This window comes from Paroedura picta, chromosome 2 (genome assembly GCF_049243985.1).
Source record: "Paroedura picta isolate Pp20150507F chromosome 2, Ppicta_v3.0, whole genome shotgun sequence".
In the NCBI taxonomy this organism is placed as follows: Eukaryota; Metazoa; Chordata; class Lepidosauria; order Squamata; family Gekkonidae; genus Paroedura; species Paroedura picta.
The window spans coordinates 6511887-6537061 of record NC_135370.1 but is presented as its reverse complement, the minus strand read 5'-3'; the positions used below and the strand labels follow the sequence as shown (position 1 = coordinate 6537061).

The 25175-nt window shown below is 53.7% G+C and overlaps 1 protein-coding gene across 1 annotated transcript; it reads right to left on the bottom strand.

The window, feature by feature from the left end:
• Positions 1 to 3315: 3315 nt before the first annotated feature.
• LOC143830970 (maestro heat-like repeat-containing protein family member 7) lies at positions 3316 to 24657 on the bottom strand. Its single transcript, XM_077324190.1, has 18 exons — positions 24643 to 24657; positions 22500 to 22649; positions 20871 to 20984; positions 20356 to 20435; positions 18960 to 19095; positions 16953 to 17048; positions 15767 to 15871; positions 15135 to 15270; positions 13169 to 13287; positions 11602 to 11751; positions 10649 to 10803; positions 10128 to 10275; positions 8783 to 8961; positions 7785 to 7922; positions 7234 to 7348; positions 5409 to 5552; positions 3451 to 3627; positions 3316 to 3333 (listed from the first exon to the last, which is right to left on the bottom strand). Exons 1-18 carry the CDS (start codon positions 24655 to 24657, stop codon positions 3316 to 3318), a joined length of 2175 nt encoding a protein of 724 aa, XP_077180305.1.
• Positions 24658 to 25175: the final 518 nt, after the last annotated feature.

The following is a 25175-nucleotide window of genomic DNA, read 5'->3' as shown; positions in this document are numbered from 1 at the left end:
ACTGTGGGTGCCCTGAGGAGGGGGGGGAGACCCTACCTTAGAAAAGTTTAGGAAGCCCTGAAAGGCCAATTTATTTCCTCCGGGAGGGGGCTAATGGGATATAAATAGCAGGTATTTAGGGATTTGGGACTTTACTTGGTTGGGATTCAGTTGTGAAGAACACCCCCGAAGGCAGAGATGGAATTCAGTGAGATCGGAACATGCTGGAAAGAGGGCCAGTGAGAACGGAGGAGTGCAGAGTTCTCCCTTTGGGTCCCAAAAAGGGAGCCAAGCACTCTGGGTGGGAGAGACACTTCAGGGAAGCAGGGTGTGTGAATGAGATCTTGGGGCACTTGGGGACGGGAAGCTAAAGGCGAGCAGACAGGGTGATGCGGCGGTAAAGGAGGCAAAGGCAGCCTTGGGCTGTATGAAAAGAGGCATCCCATCAAAATCGCAAGATGTCCGAGTCCCACCGTACATCCCACATTGATTAGACTGCTCCTGGAATCCCATGTCCAGTTCTTGAGGCCCCACTCCAGAAAGGACGTGAACAAAATGGAGACGGTGAAGAGGAGATGGCCAAGCCAAGTGAGGAAAGGTCTGGGGAAGAGGAGGTGGAGAGGGGACAGGACGGCTCGCTTAAAGTATCTCAAAGGTTGTCATTTGGAGGAGGGCAGGGAACAGTTCCTGGTGATGGCAGAGGAGAGGACCCACAGTCATGGATTTAAACTATGGGTAGAAAGGTACAGGCTACAGATCAGGGAATCTTTCTGTACAGTCTGAGTACTTCAGCAGTGGGATGGGCTGCCTGAGGAGGTGGGAGCTCCCCCTCATTGGCCGTCTTCAAGCAGCGGCTGGACAGATCCTTCTCCTGGATGCTTAAGGCTGATCCTGCACTGAGCAGGGGGTGGGATTAGGTGGCCTGCATGGCCCCTTCCCCCTCTAGGATTCTAGGAGTCTAGTTCAGCAGTGGGATGGGCTGCCTAAGGAGGTGGGGAGCTCCCCTCACTGGCAGCCTTGCATTGAGTGCGGGGTGGGATTAGGTGGCCTGCATGGCCCCTTCCCACTCTAGGATTCTAGGAGTCTAGTTCAGTAGTGGAAGGGGCTGCCTAAGGAGGTGGGGAGCTCCCCGTCCCTGGTTGTCTTCAAGCAGTGACTGGACAGATCCTTATCCCAGATGCTTGGGGCTGATCCAACTCTATGATACTACGCTGCAATGATTTTACAATTACAATTCCTTAGCTGCCCTGAGGAATTGGGAAAAGGAGATCTTTTAATTTATATATATATTTTAAATATCCACGACCCCAAGGAGTCCCGAAGTGGGACCGTTCCCTTCCTCTCCCACAACAGACACCTCTGACAGGACTGCTCTGCGGAAACAGCCCTAAGAGAACTGTGTTGGAATGGCAATCAGCAAGCAATTTGGTGAAGTCAGCCCTGTGGGGCTGTTGTTCAGCAGTGTAAGCAGCTCACTAGTGACACCTAATGATCACTGTGAGATTGCAGGGAATTCTGAGCCATGTGCTCTGTTTAATCTGAGCTACCCCACCCACTTCCTCCTTTTTGAGGAAGAGAAGGTCAGGTGCTTTGCAGAAGCAAGCAAGGAGCATCCATGAAGGATCTGCTGATGTGAGGCAGCCATAGAGGCAACTACTGTTTGCAACTACTCTTAAGAAGAAGAAGAAGAAGAAGAAGAAGAAGAAGAAGAAGAAGAAGAAGAAGAAGAAGAAGAAGAAGAAGAAGAAGAAGAAGAAGAAGAAGAAGAAGAGGGGAATGTTTGAATCCCCAAAACCACCACTGAGAGGGGATTGGTGGCTTACAATGATTGACAACCTGAGGAGCAGGAAGAAACCTGCAGGTTGTACACACTTCCGACTTCTCCGCCACCTTGTTGGGAAGGGAAAAGCCATGATGAGATGGCAGAATAATGCGGGAGGGGTCTCCCATCAGCAAGCGGTCAAGTGTGCTGTTTACAATCGCACTTTTACAAGCAAGAGGTGGCATGAATTGTCCACCTCTATGCAGAAATGGTCATGGTTTGGGTCTTGCTTCTGCCCGCCAGCCTTGGAGGGCACCTGATACTTCTCACTTGGGTGGACAAGGGCTGCCATCACAGGAAGTGTCTGGCTTGAAGTGGGCACCTGGGGACCCTACCTAAAGCTCTTCTGCCCTCAAACTACATCCTTTCCTTAGTCTCCTTTGGGTTGTTCCTCCCACCTAAGCTGCTTCTTTTGGGAAGCCACAACTGTCTCAGAGGAACTCATGATATTTATGGCAGAGGTCTCCAACCCCCGGTCCGTGGCCCGGTACCGGGCCGTTAAGGCCATGGTACCGGGCCGCCAGTGGCCGCGCCTGCCTTCCCCTCCCCCCGCAGCGAAAGGGGGGAAGAGGCAGGCGCGGCCGCTGGCACGGCAGCGACGCAAACGCGCACGCGCGGAGGTGCCGCGCGTGCGTGTTTGCGCCCCTGCTGCCGAAAACGCACACGTGCGGCTGTTCTGCGCATGCGCGTTAGCGCCACCTAGTGGTGAAAACGCGCATGCGCGGCAACTGCGCATGTGCGTTTACATGTAGCTGCTGTGGCCGGGCCGCCGGCTCTCTTCCACCCTCGGAGGCGGTCCCCGACTACAAGGCGTGGTGGTTGGGGCATGCAAACATACTTTTACAGCCCTGCTATGGAAGAATGGCTCACTGGTCTCCTAGCTCACCGGGGGAGGGGGAACCAGTCAAGATCTGTCCAGCACCGGAAGCTAAAGAGGGTCAACCCCGGTTAATCCATGGATGGGAGACCTCTGAGGAAATCCAGGGTTGCAGACTAGAACCAATGGGATGAAATAAATTCAAAAGAAATTCCGTCCAAACATCCGGAAGAAGTTCCTGACAGTGAGAGCGGTTCCTCAGTGGAACAGGCTTTTGAATTCATTTCATCCCATTGATTCTGGTACTAGAAGGTGGTAATCGTCTTCTCTCCAGGCTAAACAGACCAAGCACACAGACCGTCCCAAAATGGCTTTCTGTCCCCCTGCTCAAGTCTCTGGTGACAGGATCTGCTAGCTGGATCAGCAGGGGCACCTGGCTACGGAAGATTACCTCCTTGACGGAGTGTCAGTTGCCATCTGACACGGCCACCCCTTTCATTAAAATGCCAACGAGCTCCATGGAGATTCTTCTCAATTCGTCATCCTCCTAAAACGAATGGGAATCCAGTCAGTCAATCCCAAATTCCGGGGGCCTTGATGGGAGGGGGGGGGAGGTGGTGGCTAAATCAATCAAGTGGCCATCTAATGCTTTGGAGCAAATGCACCCTTCCTTCTTGGGACCCCTCAATTCAGTGCATCAGGCTGCTGACAATCTCTGGGGATGAATTTGGGGCCGAAGGAAAGAGTGAAGAACAAGAAGAGTTGGTTTTTATACAATAGGACAACGATACGGAGGTGGCAACGGTACGGTCTTGCCTGCTTGCTGCCTTACATCATGGAAATACTGGAGCATTGTTTGGATCAGTTGGACGCAAAGGGAGGTGTATTTTTTCATGTCGATTCTATCGAACACAGACTGCAGGGTCTTGATGGTCTCCTTCACTATGCTTTTGTCCATGCTGACAGCGCAAGTCGTGAGAGGAGTCAGGAGGGCCTCCAGAGACTCGTCCTGAAGGGAGGAAATGAGGGATGAGACCAGGTGGCCACACCGAGGGTGAGACACGCTCAGACCTTTCTTCCGGGCTCCCTGCGCAGGCACATGGCCTGTGCCGCCAACCGAGAGCAGGACTCATTCTGCCTCTGACTTTTCTCTCCTGACAGAATGTTCCCCCTCGCGGTCCAAAGAGAGCGCGCATGACCAAGGGAGGGATGCAGCTGATGGTGAGCTCAGAGAGACCTCCTTTCAATCAGCTGGCGGGAATTCTTCCTTCCTCCCAGGCAAGGTTGTCCAGTCCCAGGCTGGGAAATTCCCGGAGCTTTGGGGAGGGCACTTTGTTAGGGAAGAGCTTGGACAGCCAACCACAAGGCATAGGGCCCGAGGCCTTCCTAAAAACCTAAGAAGGGCGCTGCTGGGTCAGACCAGTGGCCCATCTAGCCCAGCATCCTGCCTCACACAGTCCCCCTGGAGGGCCAAGAACAGGGCAGAGAGCCTTCCTGAGAGCATCGGAAGAGCCCTGCTCGCTCGTCTATCATAGAATCATAGAAGAGTTGGAAGGGGCCATACAGGCCATCTAGTCCAACCCCCTGCTCAACGCAGGATCAGCCCTAAGCATCCTAAAGCATCCAAGAAAAGTGTGTATCCAGCCTTTGCTTGAAGACTGCCAGTGAGGGGGAGCTCACCACCTCCTTAGACAGCCTATTCCACTGCTGAACTACTCTGACTGTGAAAACTTTTTTCCTGATACCTAGCCTATATCGTTGTACTTGAGGTTTAAACCCATTACTGCGTGTCCTCTCCTCTGCAGCCAACAGAAACAGCATCCTGCCCTCCTCCAAGTGACAACCTTTCAAATACTTAAAGAGGGCTATCATGTCCCCTCTCAACCTCCTTTTCTCCAGGCTGAACATTCCCAAGTCCCTCAACCTATCTTCATAGGGCTTGGTCCCTTGGCCCCAGATCATCCTCGTCGCTCTCCTCTGTACCCTTTCAATTTTATCTACGTCCTTCTTGAAGTGAGGCTTCCAGAACTGCACACAGTACTCCAGGAGTGGTCTGACCAGTGCCGTATACAATGGGACTATGACATCTAGTGATTTTGATGTGATGCCCCTGTTGATACAGCCCAAAATGGCATTTGCCTTTTTTACCGTTGCATCACACTGTCTGCTCATGTTTAGTTTACAATCCACAAGTACTCCAAGGTCTCGTTCACACACAGTGTTACCTAGAAGCGTATCCCCCATCCAGTAGGCATGCTTTGCATTTTTCTGACCCAGATGCAGAACTTTACACTTATCTTTATTAAATTGCATCTTGTTCTCATTTGCCCATTTCCCCATTGTGTTCAGATCTCGTTGAACTCTGTCTCTATCTTCTATCACACCATCTGGTCTCACACAGGGGCCAAGCAGTTCTTCAGGATGACCAGCAACAGGGAGTAGAGCCTGAGGCCTTCCTCTAAGGTTGCCTCCTGGCTCTGGGATTCAGAGGTGGACTGTCTCTGGATGTGGAGGTTCCCCTCAGTCCCCGTGGCTAGTAGCCAGTGAGAGACTTGTCCTCCGTTCATCGGTCTAATCCCCTTTTCAAGCTGCCTGTTCCTTGGCCATCACAACCTCCTCTGGCAGCAAATCCCACCTTTTCATCTTTCTCTCTCTGCGCAAAGGAGTCTTTCCCAAGGAAGTCCTTTCCCAAATCTGTTCCTCCCCAGGCTCCACCCCCCATAGCTCCAGGCTCTTCTCGATCCAGAGCTGGCCATCCTATGGAATCGCTGCCCGCGGGCATCCGCTTACTTCCAGGTTGTGTTGCAGCAGGTGTCCCAGGCCTCGGATACCGAACAGCTGCATTTGTGGACACGGTTGTGCCATCCACCCTCTGAGGACGTCCAGGATGTCCTGCTTCACAAACTTCAGTCCGATGTCTCTGTGGAACAGGAGCTGAGGCACAAAACCCCCGTCGTGAGCAAGGGCAAACAGGACCACCACCACCACCCCCCTCCTGATGCCCAGGCCACAGAGGAAGATCCGTTCACCTCTAGGAGGTGGACTCTCTATGGATTACGTGGGCTCCTTGGACTGAGATCACGGCCCCTCCACGATACTGGCTCGGGGCACTTGACAACAGGTCACAACAGGAAAGCACGACTCATTAAAACAATCCTCCCAATGGTCAAATGCACGGGATTGTGAGGTCACTTAGAAAGCTCACGACAGATGTTGCACTGTGTGTCTGCAGTGCTTGGGGGACGACAATGGCGAGGGGAGAGAAGGCCCAGGAAACAGCCCACAGGGCTTCCAGCTGCCTGCCACGGGGGAGGAAACGGCTGGGGATGGGGGGTGGTTTGGGGGACAAGACCATGGAGTCTGCCCATCAAAGCTGGGGGAACAGAACTCTGCTGCCTGGAGAGGAGGGGTCTTTCCAGGCCCCCCCCCCCGTCTGAGGCACTCCAGCCCTTCGAGCAGATCGGCCCTCCTAGCGTTTCGGCCCTTAGAGCATATCGGCCCCTAGAGCGTCTTGGTCGTTCCAGTGGTTCATAGAATGCACAGCACACTGTTTTGCAAGAGCCTTTGCGCTGCATAGATGTTTTTAGTTCCTTGGCTTTGTAAAAAAATTGTGCACAATAAAAGTAATATGAAAGTAATATCATTTTGACATATATACAGTCCTTAAACCCTTGAAGGTCCTAACTGTCACCCGTTGGGTTTTTAGGGTTCCACTTCCGGGTCCCCCCCCCCTTTTGGTTTTTGTTCCATGTTGTAAAAAACACATTTTGGGGGAAAGGGGAAGGGAGCAAAGCATGATGGGAGGCTGCCTCCGTGGGACTCGGTGCGGAAAGCGTCTCTTGAATTTCACCCTGGGAAACGAGGGGAGAAAAGCCCAGATGCGGAGAGGCGAGAGTCGACTCTCAGCCTCCCAAGGAAATCCAAGGGGAGGCTCAGACAAGGTAGGCCTCCTCACGTGGAAACCGTCGTGGTCCTTGCCCCAGACCTTGGAATGACCTCAGCGACCCCCGAAGTCCTCCACCTCCTAGGGGGGGGCGGGAGATCTCCTGCTTTCCCTCCAGGCCACAGAGACCCATTCCCCTGGTGAAATGGGCCGCTCTGGAAGGTCGGCGGGGTGGCAGGACACTCTCCCCCCAGCAGCACCCCCCAGCCTCTGCCCCCCGGTCTCCAGGGATCTCTGGGCAATCCTCCCGACAACCCTCACCCTCCCCACCGCCGGGAAGGGAGCTCCAGCAAGCCCGATCCCATCCGATCTCCGGAGACAAGCCAATGCCCTGGCCAGTCTCTGGAGGGGAGGCCTCCAAGAGGTTGGGGGGCAGTTCCTCCCAGGAACACGAGGGGTCAGGATGCAGACCCAGGAAAGGGCCAACCACCTGCCCACGCCCCTGGCCTGGCTGCCAGACAGCCCCCAGGTCTGCTGGCTACGCTACACACCCCGGATGAGAAACAGCAAGAGAGCCGCGAATGGGACAGAGTCTTGGTGCCCCCAGGGAGATCTCCTTGTGGTCCTGCCTGGCTGGGAACGGGTTCAAGGAGGTCAAGAGTCCAGTAGGCCATGATCCACGGATTGACCCAGCACAAGTGTCTGCATGTGTCCCGGTCATCCAGGGCTCACCTCGGTGAAAAAAGCCATTCCAACTGTCCTCTCCTTCAGCTCGTGATGGTACAAATATGCGTTGGCCAGTTTGAAGGTCGTCATCATGTGCACTTTGGTGAATTTAAACAGCTCCCTGCGTTAGAAAAATACGAAATCCCCAAAGGGTCAGCGACTCCGAAGGTTCAAAGTCAGGAACGACTGGGCCCTGCTACCCCTGTGGCGGCTGCAGCGCATGCGGCATCCCCAAATCTGTCTCAGGAGGCTGCAGAATGAGCCCCACCGAAAGTGCTGTCTTTTAGGAAGCAGCATCTAATGGACAACGGGGATGCCAGACCCCAGGTAGGAGCTGGGGCTCCCCCCGTTCCACAGCTCCTCTCCAGGGGACGGAGATCTGTCCCCCTAGAGAAAAGGGCTGCTTGGGAGGGAGGACTCCCTCGCCCTCTCCTCCACTCAGGTCCCCCCTGCCCCCAATCCCACCGATTCTCTGCTCCACCACCAAAGGCTCTCTAGTGAGGCAGCTGGCTCCTTCTGGCCGGCCGGCCCGTCCCTCTTGGCCTGCCTCTTCTTACCTGACGAGCTCAAAAACCCCTTCGAAGAAAGTACCCGGCTGCTGCAGTTTGTCCCAGGTGCCTTGTATCGTCAATATGTTGTACACCCTGCAGAAGCCCATGCATGCGATGAGGTTCTTCAGGGCCTGGACGCCAGAGCTGAACGGAGCAAAGGAGAAGGTGTCCCCAGAAGCCGTTTTGCCCAGCCGGACCGCCTCTAAGGACAGGGGTGGCCCCTGCTGGCAGGCGCTCATGGGAACTGTAGTCCAAGTCCATCTGGCCATTTTGTCTATGGCCATCTGGAGAGCCACACTTTGCATGTCTATTGCTTGGGTTTTGCTGCTAGCCTAGCCTGGCCTGGCCAAATCAGGGGTATGGCCACTGTGGAGGGCACAGACACACCCCAGAGCCCTCCAAGGGCAAGTGACTGATGGGGACCCCCGGAAGGGGCTTCCAAGACCAATGGAAGGCAGAGGTGGGTGGCCATTGCCTTCCTCTGCAGACCTTTTGTAGTCATCCTTTCTGTTGGCAGAGTTTATAGATGCCCTGGCTGCTGGAAGACTAAATAGCTTATTGAGAAGAGAAGCAGCTTTGTGAAGAAGAGAGGAGAGAGATGGTCCTAACAGTCTAACTGACTAATAGTTTTCTTCCCAAAGCAATTGGGAGCAAGTGTGCTCAAAGGAGCAGGAGCCAATGAGGACACGGGCAGAGTGTTTGGAAAAGACCAGGACGTTCCTAATCTACACGTGCTACTTCACTCCTCCGGCGCAGACAGGATCCAGGAGGACAAAGTCTGAATCCCATGTTGTGAAATCTCAGTGGATGTCCATGGGCCCATCGCATGCTCTCCACCTAGCCTACCTCATAGGGTTGTTGTGCGGATAAAATGGAGGAGGGGCAAAAGACGTCAGCTGCCATTGTGGGGGGAAGCGAGTAGCTTGTACCTGAAGGACAGGTGAGATCCGTCCCTGTCTCATGGGAGAGCAGAACCGGGCCCATCTCCGATCTTGGCTTCTTACCTCACTACTCCGGATGGTTCTGAGGCCTCAGAATAATTTGACCTCCTGGATCCTTTCCTGCTCGATCCCAGGGAGTAACTGATTTGAGTCACCAGCGCTATCAGCAGGTGTGGGAATTTTCCCTGGACAACTTCAGCAGCGTTGGGCAGGGTCAGGATCCAGCGCAAGGCATTGGTGGCCTGGGGGGAGGAGAAGGAGGGATGGATTCAACAGAGGCCACCAAGAACCAGAGAACCTGCCAGGCAGCCCCTCCTGCGGACCCTGCGCAGAGACCAGGGGCTGAGTTCCAGACCACAGAGACCAGTTCCCCCGGAGACAAGGGCTACTCTGCAGGTCTGGCATTAGGCACCATCCCTCCACCACAACAGAAGACTCAGGAGGGGAAAACCTGCGTCTAAAACAGGACAATTTTAGATGCAATCAACAAACTTGCTCTCTTTTTCTGAATTTGGTTTTGACTGTAGTGACACCCAAAACAATGGCTTTCAGCAGCTATGGTCGAAGCAAATTTCTTTTTACAATTTCCAGGAACAAAGGCTTACGGGTAACAATTCTCCTTGGCTGCTGATGTCACCTTCACTTGGGAAGCCTTTATCAATTTTGCAGCATAAATTGTTTTTCTGGATGGATGCTTGCCTCTTTTTTCCAGTTAAGAGAACAACGTCCTCTTAGAATTTTGAGAATCTTTAAGAGTTCATTGACTTACAGATAACAGTAAGTGTCAAAATGTCTTGTACAAAACGAAATGTACTCTTTAATACTTATTGATTCATATTCATTCAAGTGCGTACTCTTTAATACTTTATGTACTCTTTAATACTTATTGATTCATATTCATTCAAGTGCGTAGCCGTGTCAGTCTGAAGTAGCACAACAAAAGTTGAGTCTAACAGCACCTTTAAAGGCAGCAAAGATTACAGATAACTTAGCTGAACAAGAATAACAAGCAACAACAATCATAACAACGAGGGAGATGGTATGATGAATGCATTTTTACACTAGAATCATGACTTATAAGCCCTCTGTTACTCGTAAAATACTGCAAAGCGCTTTTCTGCTCAACTGATGGAAGCGGCCTGGCAGAAACGACCGTTTTGCGTGTCACCGCAAGGAAAAGGCAATGAAGAAAAAGACGGCAAGCAAGTGGGCTTACGGCTTCTCAAACTGTCCTGTTTTAGACACAGCTTTTCCTGTGGTGTGGGAATTCTGTCCCCCCTCTGAGATCCCTCCTCCCACCTCCAAAACATTTCCTGCCCAGCCTCCCCGGCCCTGGATGGCCAGGCTCTTCCCAACCCGGAGCTGGCGGCCCAAAGGGACCCAGAGCAGTCCTGGTGGGGCTTTGTACCGCCAGAGGCAGGAGGGACTTGCTGTTGCGCCTCCGAGAGTTTTCCGAGCGGGGGTCTTCGCCCTGCAGGCGTTTCAGCAGCGGCCTCAGGAGCCTGGTGTTGGAATAGGGATCGGAAACCAGGGCTTTCCACACCTCCTTGGCATTGCTGCGGTTTTAAAAACAGAGCAAGAAAGGAAACTCAGGCTTTGGCTCACACTCCCACTGGCGGCCCCAACTGCAGGCCTTCCGTCCCATGGTGAGATCTCTGGGTCAGGGGGGCAGCTGCCGCCAAAGCCCCATCTCCCCACCCACCCTGCGAAGCCGACTGGACCTCCCACGGCCCCTCAGGGAAGTGGCTCAGGGAAGTCCCCTCTAGCCCCACCCGCTTCCCGAAAGCACTTGGCAGGTGTCAGGCCAAAGATCAGGGCGTGGCCACCGCATTGGGGAGCCCTGCTCTGCTGTGTTCCTCCCCAAACATCACCCCAACCTCCCGGAATCTCCCGACCCCACAACCCACCCTAAACAGCTGCCCCACCTACCCGTCACAGCCCACGGAGACTTCCAGAAGGCAGTCCACCACTCCGCCGACACGCCTGCACGCCAGGGAGCAGATGGCCCTCTTGGCCTCCTGCTTGGCGAAGGCATCCCGGATGATGGGGAGGCGGCTGTAAATCTCCTGGACAGTCAAGGGCAGCTGCAGGACGGAAAGGGGAGCATGAAGGCAACCTGCCTGCCCTCTCGCCCCTGCCTTCCCACCAGCCAGTTTTCAGTTATAGTCGGAAGATCCATTGCTTGGGGTCAGAGAGACCGTCTGGAACCTGCAAAAACCTAGCGCCACCTTCAAGGACATTCATTTTCCTATTTATGGGTATGCATTTCTCGACTGTGCTCCCTGAGAGAGCCAGCGTGGTTGAGAGTGGCGGACTGCAATCTGGAGGAGCCTATTAGAATCCACGGCTCCACATGCAGCTCTCTGGGGGACCTTGGGCTAGTCCCAGTTCTTTTAGGGCTGTTCTCGCACAGCAGTTTCCCCTAGAGCTCTCTCAGCCCCACCTACCTCTGGGGTGGGGAGAGGAAGGAAAAGGTATTTGTAAGCCACTTTCGGACTTCTTTGAGTAGTGAAAAGCGGGTTTCAGAAATCCAGCTCTTCTTTACTGATACAGCGGTTCAAACGGAGCAGTAATATCGGGGCTCTCTCAGCCTCGCCTCCCTCACAGGGAGTCTGTTGTGGGGAGAGGAAAGGAAAGGCGAGTGGAAGCCGCTTTGAGACCCCTTTGTGTAGAGAAAAGCGGCATATAAGAACCAACTCTTCCTCCTCCTCCTCCTCCTCCTCCTCCTCGATAACTCTCCTTTCTTATTCATAGGGACTCCACATTCAGCGCAGGGCAGCTTCCCGGGCTGATATGGGAAGGAGGCAGGACCCCCCCTTTCTGCCCCCATGTCCACAACTACCAGACAAGCTCCCCCCCCCCAATTTCCTCTTGTTCCTCACATCTTCCACATCCGTCCCGCACTCTTCCAGGAAGGATCTCAGCAGCATTGATGCAGCCTGAGAGATGAGTCTGTCTCCGTGAATCAGGTTGCTGGTGGTTTTGAGAACCAGTTCTGTGAGCTGACCGGGTCTGAGGTGCTCCCCGAAAGCCTGACACAGAGAGAAAGCAAAAAGAGGGTTTTCCTTGGACCTGCTGCTCACCCCGGCTGTTCATGGCGACACCGAGCGGGAAGGAAAACTGCAAGAGCAACGAGACCAAGCAGGAGCCCTGCAGCACCCTGAGGGGGAACTAACTTTTGTCCAGCCGTCCTCGACAAGAGAGGATTTTGCCAGAGGCCCACTGGCCTTTGCAGGAGCCACCCACAGATAAAGGGGGGCAGATTCACATAGTTGCCTCTCCAGTATAGCAGCTTCAATATGTGATCTGAATCTTAGATTCGGGTCCAGTAACTGGCTCTCTCTCACATATCCAATAAGCTGTGACTCTTGAAGTCTCCAGGGAAGGCCAGACTGGCTCTCCAGATGTCCATGGACTACAACTCCCATGAACCCCTGCGCGGGAATTTCAGTCCATGGACATCTGGAGAGCTACAGTTTGGCCATGCCATAGACCCAGAAAATCTGGTTCATTCCTAAGGTACTACTGGACTTGAATCGACCTCTTCTACAGCAGAACAACATGGCAACGCTCCTGGAATGATCGGAACAGCCAAATCTGAAGGTTTTTCAGGGCTGTAGCATGGATGTCCCTATGAATGACTTCCAAAATTCCTATAGTAATAGTAGGCAGGAGTTCTGGCCCTGCTGGTGGACCACCCGAAGGCCCCTGGGCTCTGGCCCCTGTGAGACCCCGAGTGTTGGACTGACTCGTCCCCTGGCCTGATCCAACAGGGCTTCTCTTTTGTTATTCCTGGCCGCGGCTAGCCTGGTCTCATGAGACCTCGGAAACTCAAGAGGGTCCGCCTTGGCTAACACGTGGATGGGAGACCACAAAGAAGAATTCCAGGGTGGCGAAGCAGAGGCGGGGAAACTACCTGTGAATTTTGGGCTTTGGAAATCCTGTGGGGGGCCAAAAGCTGGCTACACAAACTGCACCTTCAAAGAATTCACCTGGACATTCAAACTGCGCATGTCTGGGGGAAGTTCCTCTAGCACTCTCTTCCAGAGATGGACTTTCCCCAGGCATGCTCAGTGTGAATGGCTTCCCATGGGTGTCCTGCTAAAAACGCAGCCCAGAAAGTTTCCAAACCCAAAGGGAAATCTGCCACGTGGCCTTTTGGAGTGTGGTTTTAGGGGGACACCCATGGGAGTCAACTGGAAAGATGGCGGGAGAAGAAAAGGCCTGGGAGGGAGACTATTTTTAGGAGGATTCTATTAGTATTATTAAATGTATAGTCTGCCTTCCTCCTGGGACTCAAGGCGGATGACATGATCACACCCCATAAAAGCTCAGCCCCATTAAAGCCCAAGGTGGCTAAAAAGACCCTCCTACCACCCCACAGTCATCAAACCAAGGGTTCGCCTGAGAGGACAGAGGACTCTGACCTTCGGCGGTCTCGGGAAGTACCTGGGCCACTTTAGAGGCGTCGTTATGAAAGACGGAAGGGCCGGAAATGAAAAGGTCTTCTCGCTCCCATTTCACGATATTCCCCTTCTTGTTCTTGGGTCTCTTGTCCATCTCCTTAACTAATCAGAATGTTTCGGGAGGGAAAAGTCAGCGTTAGTTTCTTCCCCATCCGCCGGCTGTTCCCCACTTCAGGCAGCCCGCCTGGGCCCCATCTGCACACGCTAGATCAGTGGTTCCCAACCTTTTTATCACTGGGGACCACTCAACGCCGGGGACCACTCACCGGGGACCACTCAACGCCTTTTACTGAGGCCCGGTGGGGGGGGGGTAGTTTACTCCTCTACTCTCAACCACTGCCCTAACGCTCTCTGATCGCTATGGTAATGTTTAAACATCCCTTCAAAATAAGATACAGACACGCCACAACAATGAACATAAGGAACATTTTCTTGTCATGGAAATCTTAACTCATGACAATGACAAATCAATGGTTACCCTGAGCTTGTTTCTCTGCAACGAGATAGTCCCATCTGGGAGTGATGGGAGACAAGGACACCCAAAGTGTGTTGTAATGTAAAGGGCCGGGGGGGAAGGGCGGGTGGGGGGGAGAAGGTGTCCCTCGGGGCCACCTCCAATTAGTCGAAGGACCACATGTGGTCATCCGCTAGATGATGCGCTTTCAATGCCCTTTCGAAGAATCCAGCTGCAAAAGTGCACTGAAAGTGCATTATCCAGTGTGTGCAGAATGGGCCACTGGTCCCTACTGCCGCTTTTGCATTATATCTTGCCGTTTCCACACTGTGGGATGCGGCGGTAAAGGAGGCAAAGGCAGCCTTGGGCTGTATGAAAAGAGGCATCCCATCAAAATCGCAGGATGTCCGAGTCCCACCGTACATCCCACATTGATTAGACTGCTCCTGGAATCCCATGTCCAGTTCTGGAGGCCCCACTCCAGAAAGGACATGGACAAAATGGAGACGGTGAAGAGGAGATGGCCAAGCCAAGTGAGGAAAGGTCTGGGGAAGAGGAGGTGGAGAGGGGACAGGACGGCTCGCTTAAAGTATCTCAAAGGTTGTCATTTGGAGGAGGGCAGGGAACAGTTGATGGCAGAGGATAGGACCCACAGTCATAGATTTAAACTATGGGTAGAAAGGTACAGGCTACAAATCAAGGGATCTTTCTTTACAGTCTGAGTACTTCAGCAGTGGGATGGGCTGCCTGAGGAGGTGGGAGCTCCCCCTCATTGGCCGTCTTCAAGCAGCGGCTGGATAGATCCTTCTCCTGGATGCTTGAGGCTGATCCTGCACTGAGCAGGGGGTGGGATTAGGTGGCCTGCATGGCCGCTCCCCACTCAAGGATTCTAGGAGTCTAGTTCAGCAGTGGGATGGGCTGCCTAAGGAGGTGGGGATCTCCCCCTCCCTGGTTGTCTTCAAGCAGTGACTGGACAGATCCTTATCCCGGATGCTTGGGGCTGATCCAACTCTATGATACTACGCTGCAATGATTTTACAATTACAATTCCTTAGCTGCCCTGAGGAATTGGGAAAAGGAGATCTTTTAATATATATTAAAAGCCTTGAAAGGCCATATATGTATATATATGAATTGGGAGGGGGCTTCATCACACATAGGGAGGGTTCTGTTGGGGGGGGGTGCAGTCCGATCCTGCTAGAAGGGACAAAATCCACAAGCATCTGTTGGCCAGGATGAGGCCAGTTTTGTCTCACCAGGAGACAGAAAAGAGTCGGGTAGTTTTGTTGCCCATCAGTTGTCTGCTGCTGGAAACGTTAATTCAAACTACATTTCATCTGGCCCCTTAGGACTTCATGGGATTTTAATAGTGCTGCGATCCCCCCCCCCCCGCGAGTCTGCCAGGAGAGGACGGAATCAGCATTTCAACAGTAAACAAATAAATAAAGATGAGCTTTGAGCTGGTGGTTTTCAGATTTCCCAGCATGCCCCTCACCCATTTTGCTCATGGTCAGGTGGTGGAGGTGGTACATCGCTTGGGCCGCCTGCAGGCCGATCTCCTTCACGCTGTCCATGGTCCGCATGCCCAACACCGCCACCAGCTGGCCAAGCAAGGAAAATTCCTGCGAGACCTGAAAGGGAGAGGGAGGTGGGAAGGGGCCCCCAGGAAGCCTGCCGTGCTTTCCTTCTGCAGGGCCCAAGGCTGCCTCACTGGCCTAGAGAGAAGACTCGCCCCCCCCACTTCCCCCTCAAAGGGGAAACACCCTGGACCCCCACTTCTTCTCCTGCAGCTGACGGGCTGCATTTGGACTGGGAGGCATCACTGCTGCAGCAGCACCTGAAACACTCAACAGCGTTGCTGTCAGGTCAGGAGGTTTCATGAGACGCTGCTTGTTTGTTCAGAGGTCTCGCACAACCAGTGGGGGTCCATCTAGTCCAGCCTCCTGTCTCACGCGGGGCCGCCAGTTCCTGGGGCAGGCCCGCAACAGAGCCCAGAGGCTGTGGCCTCCATAAGAACATCAGGAGAGCCCTGCTGGAGCTGCTTCGGGGGATCCAACAAGATGCCTGGCATTTCGGTCATGGGATGTGCCCCTTTGGACGGGCTCTTCCGCTCCCAAGGATGCTCACGTCAAAATCGAGGTGTTCGGCGGCCAACTTCAGCACATGGCTGGTGCTCCTCATGGCTCTTTCCCGCTCGTGGGACATCTCCGATTCCATCCAGCCGTTGGTGTGCTGTGAAGAAAGAGCACACTGGAGACAGAGAGCAAAACCAGAACCAGCAAAGTCTCCGTTCCAGGACCACTCCCAGAATGGCCAGTTGGGAAAGGACAACGTTTGAGCCCAGTGGCACCCTGAAGACGCACAGAGAGAGTTCTGGGGGTCTAAAGTGGAAGGATGGCTCCTCGCCAGAGAGCAGAGATGAATTCCCCTGGCAAAAATGGGTGTTTGGCGTGGGCTCCACGGCATCGTACCCCTCGGAGGTCCCCGTCCTGCCCAGCTCTCCCCTCCCATGGAGTGGTCTTCCTTTCTCGATGGGCTGGTCCTCTCCCCACTGGAGAGCTGGCTTGTTCCTCGCTGTGGGCAGGCCTTGCTGCGGGTGCCCCTGAGCGCCCTCCCCCCTAGAGGAGGCTTCCTCAGCCCGGGTTTCCTGGAACAGCCCTGGAAGGGTTTTCTGCAGGGGTGGGAGGGGATGGGTTTTGTAAACATATTTTAAATTTGTTAAACGTTTCCTCAAGTGATATGACCGCAGATGGTCATGCCAGTCTGCTCTCCCCTCCCAAAATGGCCAGTGATGGGCCCGGAGGGGGTGGGGAGGGGTGGGCCCCCGAGTGGGCATGGCCACAGTTATGCTTCCCAACCGTATTCTGCACGATCGTACCCCTCCTGGGGTTTGTCGAAGCCCGAAGGATGTTTCAGGGCTTTCTCAATGGTTAGAAAGTAGAGAAAGGCTGATCTAGAGTTTCTCTCCTGACCTCCAGGGAGCAGAGAACAGCTCACCCCAAGAAAACAGCCACTTTGGGCGGTGGCCTTGATGGATGTTCCTCTCCTTGGGCTCTGCCCAGGGAAATCCCAAGTAGGCCACCTAAGCAGCTCCCTAAAGGCCATGCATGCCTGCTCTATGCCATGGAATAGATGCTTTAAGCTGGGCCTGCATTGAGCAGGGGGCTGGACTAGACGCTTGTCCTGCCCCTTCCCACTCTATGGTTCGATCCTGGATTAAGCAGGGGCTTGGACTATATGGCCTGGGTGGCCCCTTCCCACTCTATGATACTATGCTTTTATTAGGCCTTAGAGTAGTTACTAGTTCCCTTACTATCAATATTTCTTGAAGTCCATCCATGTTGGGCACCTCGGACAGGAGGCTGGTGAGCACTGAATTGCATGCGCTCATCGTCTGCTCGTAGAAGTCCTAAAGGGAGAGAAGACAACGCCGTTAGCATGAGCCAAGGCACGGAGAAGATCAGTCTGCCAGATGTGGCCAGGGCTGCTGAAAGCAGAGCTTCTATTCCAGTGGAATATCCAGACGCGTTTGCAAGCAGGACAGGCCCAAGGGTGAGCCTCTGGGACACAGCTCTCACTTGCCAAATGGCCGCCATTCCTGAGGCTGCGTTTATAAAAAGCAAACGGGTGGCATTGCAGAAAGAGGAGTGTGGGGAGAACAGGGACCTCAGTGGGGTCCAAGGCCACCCAGTCCCCCCTCCAAAGCCGCCCTTTCCTCCAGGGGCACTGATCTCTGCCGTCTGGAGATGTGGTGCAATTCTGGGGGATCCCCAGGCCCCACTTGGAGGCTGGCATACTCTCTGCTAGCCCTAAAGGGAGAGAGAAAAGGAGAGGGGAGGGGACAATAAGAGGAGAATAACCAGGCAACTATGTGTGGGGTCCAAGAAGATGGCTACGTAGATACCGTTGAGAAACCAGAGAGAAAGACCCTTTTCCTCTTTCCAGAGAGAGGGCAGGGGATGGGTCCACTTTGCCACCCCCTGGGGCCCCGATCCTCAGGGCCTGGTCAGGGGAGAGTTCTTGGCATTGGGAAGAAGGGTGCAGGGAGAGATTGGCAGCTTCGACTGAGCCCTTTCCCACCAGTCCCACTGGGCTGAGAATGAGTTCCTGCCAAATGGCCATTGGCCCCACGTTGCAAAAACAGTCCCCCTTGGGGCCAGCCATTCCAGGGAGAGGGTGGGAGAATCGAGAAACAGCAGCTGGGATGTTTGCTTGGGGGAGTTGTGAAATTCGAGGAGGGGAACAATGATGTCCAAAAGAACAAGCAGCTTTCAAAGGGGAGGAGATCAATTCATGGAGGAGACGTCTGTCAGTGGCTGAGAGCTATTGTGACTAAAGGGATCCTCCCCATTCAGGGGCACTAATCCTCTGAATCCCAGGGCCAGGAGGCAAACTCAGGCGCAGGCCTGGTCCTTGCCGCTGGCCCTCCCTCCGGAGGAGCTGGTGGGCCGCTGTGTGAGCCAGGATGCTGGACTGGATGGGCCACTGGCCTGATCCAGGAGGGCTCTGCTCATGTTTTCACGAGTCAGCAGCTAAAACAGTAGAAAGAAGATGCAGCAGGACAGGAGAAAGTTGAGGGACAAAATCCAGGATAATGTGGCGACCCTCTGCTGATGGTTGCCAACTCCAGAGGGGGAAAGTCCTGGGGATCCCCTTCCAAAATCTCACCCCCGCCCCCCCAGGCTCCACCTCCAAACCTATACAAAATTCCCAATCCATAAATTGGCAACGCTGGATTTGACTGACTCTCTCTTCTGCAATACTGAGGCCGTTTTGCCAGCAACAAAGTCTCAGATCCAGATGTTCGACTGCAGGCCGACGCGGCCCCCCTATCAAGCAGGGCTCCTCGCCCTTCCTAAGCCCATGGGCACCTCTGGAATCCTTACCCAAGAGTATGGGCTCAGCCACAGCATGGCTGCCTCAGGGGGCGGAGCCAGGCACAAAAAGGCAGGGAATGAGGTTAGGCATCTCTAAGAAGAAGCCAACCAGCATCTTGGGCTGAGGGGGAGGTTGCTGCTGAAGCGACTTTTTAAGAAGTCTGCACAACCTACCAAATTCCCAGGGGCCAATCAGAAGCCCAGTTGGACTACAGGGCCACGAGCCCTTGGTGGGCGCCCGGTAGACTGCTCTCAGGGTGCCCACAAAAACCACGCTGGGGGTCCATGCTCTGAAACCACAGGCATGGGTCAGGCGATCCCTTGTGTCCAATTGCAAGGAGATGAGTCCCATCCCACCTGCCCTGTCTCTGAATCTGAACTTAGTTCCTGGCCAAGAGACCATGTTTTTCAGTCTTGACCCCTGGACAGGGAGGGGGAGGCACCTGAGTTTGCGTTGGGTACGTAGAGCTGCCTGCTTTCAGCTTGGTCATTTTGAGAGCTGGTAAAGAATACACCTTCTTGATGGTCTTGCTCACTAAGTTGGATCTGACCTCACAGTCCAGCACAGGCTTCAGGAGACTGCAAATAAAACAGACAGTGGTGGAGGTGGGGGTGGAGAAACATTAGGACCCCACCACCCCGCCAAGGATGCACACACCTTCCCCCTACAGTCGATTCAACAGGATCTGCTCTGAATGTTTTATTCTCACACAGCAGAGCAGATGCCAAGTCTGAGGGGTCCCAGTTAAAGAGAAGAAGAAGAAGAAGAAGTAGAGATGATTTTAAATATCCACGACCCCAAGGAGTCCCGAAGTGGGACCGTTCCCTTCCTCTCCCACAACAGACACCCTGGGAGGTTGGTGAGGCTGAGAGTCCTCTGACAGGACTGCTCTGCGGAAACAGCCCTAAGAGAGCTGTGTTGGGATGGCAATCAGCAAGTAATTTGGTGAAGTCAGCCCTGTGGGGCTGTTGTTCAGCAGTGTAAGCAGCTCACTAGTGACACCTAATGATCACTGTGAGGTTGCAGGGAATTCTGAGCCATGTGCTCTGTTTAATCTGAGCTCACCCACTTCCTCCTTTTTTGAGGAAGAGAAGGTCAGGTGCTTTGCAGAAGCAAGCAAGGAGCATCCATGAAGGATCTGCTGATGTGAGGCACCCATAGAGGCAACTACTTTTTGCAACTACTCTTTAGAAGAAGAAGAAGAAGAAGAAGAAGAAGAAGAAGAAGAAGAAGAAGAAGAAGAAGAAGAAGAAGAAGAAGAAGGAGAAGGAGAAGAAGAAGAAGAAGAAGAAGAAGGGAATGTTTGCATCCCCCAAACCACCACTGAGAGGGGATTGGTGGCTTACAATGATTGACAACCTGAGGAGCAGGAAGAAACCTGCAGGTTGTACACACTTCCGGCTTCTCCGCCACCTTGTCGGGAACGGAAAAGCCATGATGAGATGGCAGAATAATGCGGGAGGGGTCTCCCATCAGCAAGCGATCAAGTGTGCAGTTTACAACCGCACTTTTACAAGCAGGAGGTGGCACAAATTGTCCACCTCTATGCAGAAATGGTCATGGTTTGGGTCTTGCTTCTGCCCGCCAGCCTCGGAGGGCACCTGATACTTCTCACTTGGGTGGACAAGGGCTGCCATCACAGGAAGTGTCTGCCTTGAAGTGGGCACCTGGGGACCCTACCTGAAGCTCTTCTGCCCTCAAACTACATCCTTTCCTTAGTCTCCTTTGGGTTGTTCCTCCCCCCTTCTCTTCACAACGGATGCCTGGCATTTCTCCGACTGCAAGGCACAAGGTGCCTGGCCAGGAGAGCTAAGGAGAAGGAAACCTTGGGTACATACGTAAGGGAGCCAATGGTGGTCAGAGCAAGGTGGAGGATCGGGAAGCACACTGACTCCTGGGGCTCTTCTTCGATCATTTCCTGCAGTGGAAAAACACACAGACAGAGGGTCACTTCCAAGTGATGCTTTTAGGCAGGGGTGGCCCAACTGTGGCTCTCCAGATGTCCATGGACTCCAATTCTGGAAAGGTTCCCTCAGAAGATGCCAGACAAAGCCTGGGATTCCGCTCCAGTCCCTCCACTCCCCAGATCCTGCCCTCCGCAGGCCCCATTCCCATTTCTCCACACAGAGGTGGCAGCCCTGGCCAGACGACGGCCGCCCATTCCCGCAGGGGCACTCACTTGAGTCGCTACGATGCAGAGAAGTCTGTGAGGGTCTGGGCCAGTCGAACGGGGGTCCCAGGAGCCTCCACTGGCAGCCTCAGGACCCCAAGGCCGCACTCCAAGCACGTCCCGAGCTTGAGACTCGCTCCCCCAGAAGCCCCCTCCCTGCTTTCCCCCTCCACTTTGACTTACTATTATGCATTTCAGCAATTCAGATTTGTGGGGGCAATCTTGCCTCCGGCTCCCCTGGAGGGCTCTGCTGATCAGGATGACTGAGTTCAGGAAGGCTGTTTTAAGTGATTGATTCTGGACGGAGGAGAAAGAAGCAGGGTGCAGAGAGGTTAGACCACCTTCCAGGAGTGGGTGCTGGGGGGAGGCGCCCAGCTGGGGGGAGACGGGAATCCCAGCGTCCTTCACGCAGGCAATCCCAGGAGCTGGCTGGGACGTTCCCCTCTTTTTTACAATTGAGAAACCCCTGAAACATTCTTTAGGCTTCAAGAAACTCCCAAATTTATTTTTTTTGGGGGGGGGGTTGGCATGACCATTTCTGGTCGTATCACCTGATAAAAGTTTAACAACTGAAAAAATAGATATACAAAATGAACCCCCAGCAATTTGGGAAACCCTTCCAGGACCACCAGGAAAGTCTTCACCAGGGGAACGACCCAGAGTTTATACGGAGACCAATCTCAGCTAGAATGGCCAGACCCTCCAGTGGAAGGGGGCTGTCCCTCGCCACCAGGCCCCACTGGCCAACACCAGTGATCTGACTAGGAGGGGGACCTTACCCAGAAAAGACTGGGGTCCGGTCAATATTGCAGCAGTACATCTATGTCACTACCCAAAGAGACCTCATCCCGTTGGGGACGGCACATCCGGTGTGACCCGGAAGTGACGCCATGAGGTCAGTGGTGGTGAGGTGACACTCTGGCTTTCGGACGAAAGCTTTAGGGTAGAAGTCAAATGGACCACACAGTCTTTGCCCAAAGACCAGAGCGTTGCCCTGCCATCGCTGCAGGACTCTTCCGGGTCACCTCGGAAGGGATGGAGGAACGTCATTGCAATGTGGGCGGAGCTTCCCTAGGATGGAGGCGGGAATATCAGCCGGATGTTGGGAGGAGCTTCTGAGCAACGCAGGCTGCTCATGGGGAATTCGCTTCTCCAGACGTGTGGGCTCTCCCTCCTGGGAGGGAAACGGAAGCAGATTACCGGATTATCGCTCGGGGATCCTGTAGGTCATCCTGCATAGTGCAGGGGGGTGGACTGGGTGGTCTTTAGGCCCCCTTCCAGGTATATCATTCCACAGTTTCTTTTTCCCATGGAGTCATAAACAATTATGGGGCCACCTTTGCGTGTGTGTTTGGGGAAATAATACACCCACAAGGCCCATTATTTTTGCACCCGAATTCTTAGCAACGCAGCATGATGTGAAAGGGTTAAGGTAGGGTTGCCAGCTCCAGGTTGAGAAATTCCTGGAGATTTGGGGGGCGGAGTCTGGGGAGGGCAGGTGTTGCAGGGGAGGGGTCAGAATGTCACTGAATCTGCCTTTTGAAGCAGCCATTTTCTCCAGGGGATTCAAGAGATTCGGGAAGGAGAAGTATATCAGTGGCCAGTAACCCTGGTGACTGGGGAAACCTCCACAGTCAGAAGCAGTCAATCTCTGGAGCACAGAGTGAGGAGGTCACAAGAGGGGAAGGTCTTGGCCTCTCTGCCTTGTGGTTGGCCCTCCAGAAGAACCGGCTGCCCTCTGGTTATGACTGGATGCTGGACTAGAGGACCCCTGGCCAGATCCAGCTAGGCTCTCCGGATGTTTCCCAGTACCTTGTAGCCCGCACGGAACTGTCTCAGCAGCTCTGAGATGATGAACTCGATCAGCATGAGCAGGTCTTCTGTCTTGGCCCCAGCGGCCGCATGCCCGTAGCACTCGATCAATGTGATGAGATCCTTAATGGGAACACGGCCCTGCAGATCCTGGAGGTGAAGGGGAAGAAAGGGAAACCATTCAGCCGTATATTGAGCACAGCACAGTTCGAATCAGCCTCTGGACACCCTCAGGTCCTGAGAGTGTTCAGGAGAAAGGCAAGAAGATGAAAATGTCAAGGAAAGGCCTTAAAAGAGCCAGATTTCTGCCTGGTGGAAAGCACAGCCAACCCAGGGCCAGGGTGTGCCATGGCAAGAGTGGTAGAGAGGTGGCTGACCATTGCTGGCCTATGTCTAGCGGCCCTGAATGTCCGTGGAGGTCGCCCACCCAAGGACTCACCAAGGCCAGCCCGGCTTAGCTGCTGAGATCTGAGCAGACGGACCTAGCCAGGTGACAAACTGCTGAGACACAACTAATTGGCTCAGTGGACTTCGTGTTCCTTTGGGCTCTTTTAGCCTCATGTCCCTCACAGGGTGTCTCTTGTGGGTAGAGGAAAGGGAAGGCGACTGGAAGCCGGTTTGAGACTCCTTCGGGCAGAGAAAAGCGGCATAGAAGAACTGAGGGCCTTTTCGCACAGGGATCTTTGTTGCAAATTGTTTGCGGAATGAAAAATCGCCATTTAAAATAGTGGAATTCGTCGTTATGCATACCTGCCTTTGTAGTGGAATCAGTTGCGTTTTTTAGCGTTTCCCACAGGCTTCCGGTCTCGGCAGAAATCGCTAGAAAGGAAGCGCTATTGCCAAGCTCGTCCCGCCCCTGGCCGTCAAGCAGCCAATGGGCAGCCGTTAGCATGCTCCCAAACAGCCCCTTTCCCTTTAAGGAAGGTTTTTTTTTTAAAAAAACGACCCATAGCAACGAATCTAGGTAGATTCGTTGCTACGGAGAGACCCATCCAGCTGCCTAATGTGAGCTGTCGTTTGATTGTATGATCGTTTGCACGCTGCCTCGAGTGATAAAAAAAAAATCCCTCCCCCCCTCTCACGGGCCCCATTTTCGGCTGAATTTATTTGTAAAAAATAAAGGGACTTTATTTCAGCAAACGGGCTTTTCAGTGGTTTGTGCTTAGTGACTAAAGGTGAAGGACTGAAGCCAGGGAAGCCTCTAAACAGAAAGAGGCTCGCCGGTGCGTTTATCCCCGCTCGCTCGGAGAAAAAAAAATGGCGATCGCTTCGCCGGAAGTTTGGAGGAGAGAGCCAGGGGGAGGGACTTTGAAGAACCAGCAACAATGGTAACGCACAGGTCTTTAGCGCTACTGTTGCAGATTGGTTGCAGGAGTGTATCGCTATCCGGAGGGTGAATCCACTTTTCTGGATTCCCCTGAAAGCGCCACAACGAAGCGCTTTTTGCTGATTGGTTTCAGGATTGTTGCAGATTGTCTACGACGTCGTGGGTTATGGCAAATTAGTAGCGTTTCCAAATAGCAACCATTCTGCTACTTTGAAGCCGTGCGAAATGGCCCCAACTCTTCTTCTTCTTAAGTAATCTCAGGGCTCTCTCAGCCTCCCCTCCCTCACAGGGTGTCTGTTGTGGGGAGAGGAAAGGGAAGGCGACTGGAAGCCGCTTTGAGACTCCTTCGGGTAGAGAAAAGCGGCATAGAAGAACCAACTCTTTTATCCACATATTAAGCTTAAAGATGTAGAAAAACAGGAGACGAGGACCATATTTTTTGATACAATGCTGCCCACTGAGAAATATCTTCAGCCTAGGGTTCTTTTGGGGCTCCAGCTGAATTCAGAATAGATTCAGCTGGGGTAAGGCTTTTGTTTTTTGGGGCTCTTTCCTCCATGAAGAAGAAGAGTTGGTTCTTATATGCTGCTTTTCTCTCCGCAAAGGAGTGTCAGAGCAGCTTCCAATCTCTTTCCCCTCTTCTCCCCAAAATAGGCACCCTATGAGGGACGTGGGGCTGAGAGAGCTCTGGGAGAGACTGATCTGTGAGAACAGCACTATCAGAGCTGCAACTAGTCCAAGGTCACTCAGCTCAGTCCCAGCTCACCCGATTAGAAGCCGCTGGTCTTACGCGCTCCACCAAGCTGGCTCCCCCACTCCAGCAAGCCGCATGATCCCTCTTCCCCGCTGAACCTTTTTCTTTGCCGTTCTTACCTTTTTTCCGTTTCTCTTAGCTCTGGCTGGACGTATGTCACAGTTTTCTATTTGGGGGCTTTAATGCCTAAGGCTCGAACTTGGTAGCACTTAGGGAGGCCGAGCGGTGGGGGGTCAGCTCCGGCAAGCGAGATAAATCAACTGAGAAAGAAATGGTTCTGCAACTGTACCTCCGATGTCTTCTCCAGAGTAAGAGACCTCCTCGCTTGCATCTGATTTCCATAGTCTCTGAGCACCATCAGGATTTCTCTCAGGTGGCCTGTGAGGGAAGGGAGGCCGAGAGAGCGCTTTGAGGCGACTAGCCCGAGGTCACCCAGCTGGCTGCATGTGGAGGAGGAGGGGGAGCGGGGGATCAAACCCGCTTCTCCAGATGACAGGCCCCTGCCCTTGACCGCACCACCACGCTGGCTCTCGGCAGCCTCTGCCCAAGCACGCAACTGCCCTGAGACCACCCCAGACCAGCTGGCGACTCCTGG

Coding starts and splice junctions, on each gene's coding strand:
- LOC143830970 (XM_077324190.1), bottom strand. Junction 17,049..18,959: donor CGTACCCAACGCAAACTCAG/GTGCCTCCCCCT, acceptor CTCTCCCTTTAG/GACTTCTACGAGCAGACGAT. Junction 8,962..10,127: donor AGTCCCTCCTGCCTCTGGCG/GTACAAAGCCCC, acceptor TCCTCCCCCCAG/GCCACCAATGCCTTGCGCTG.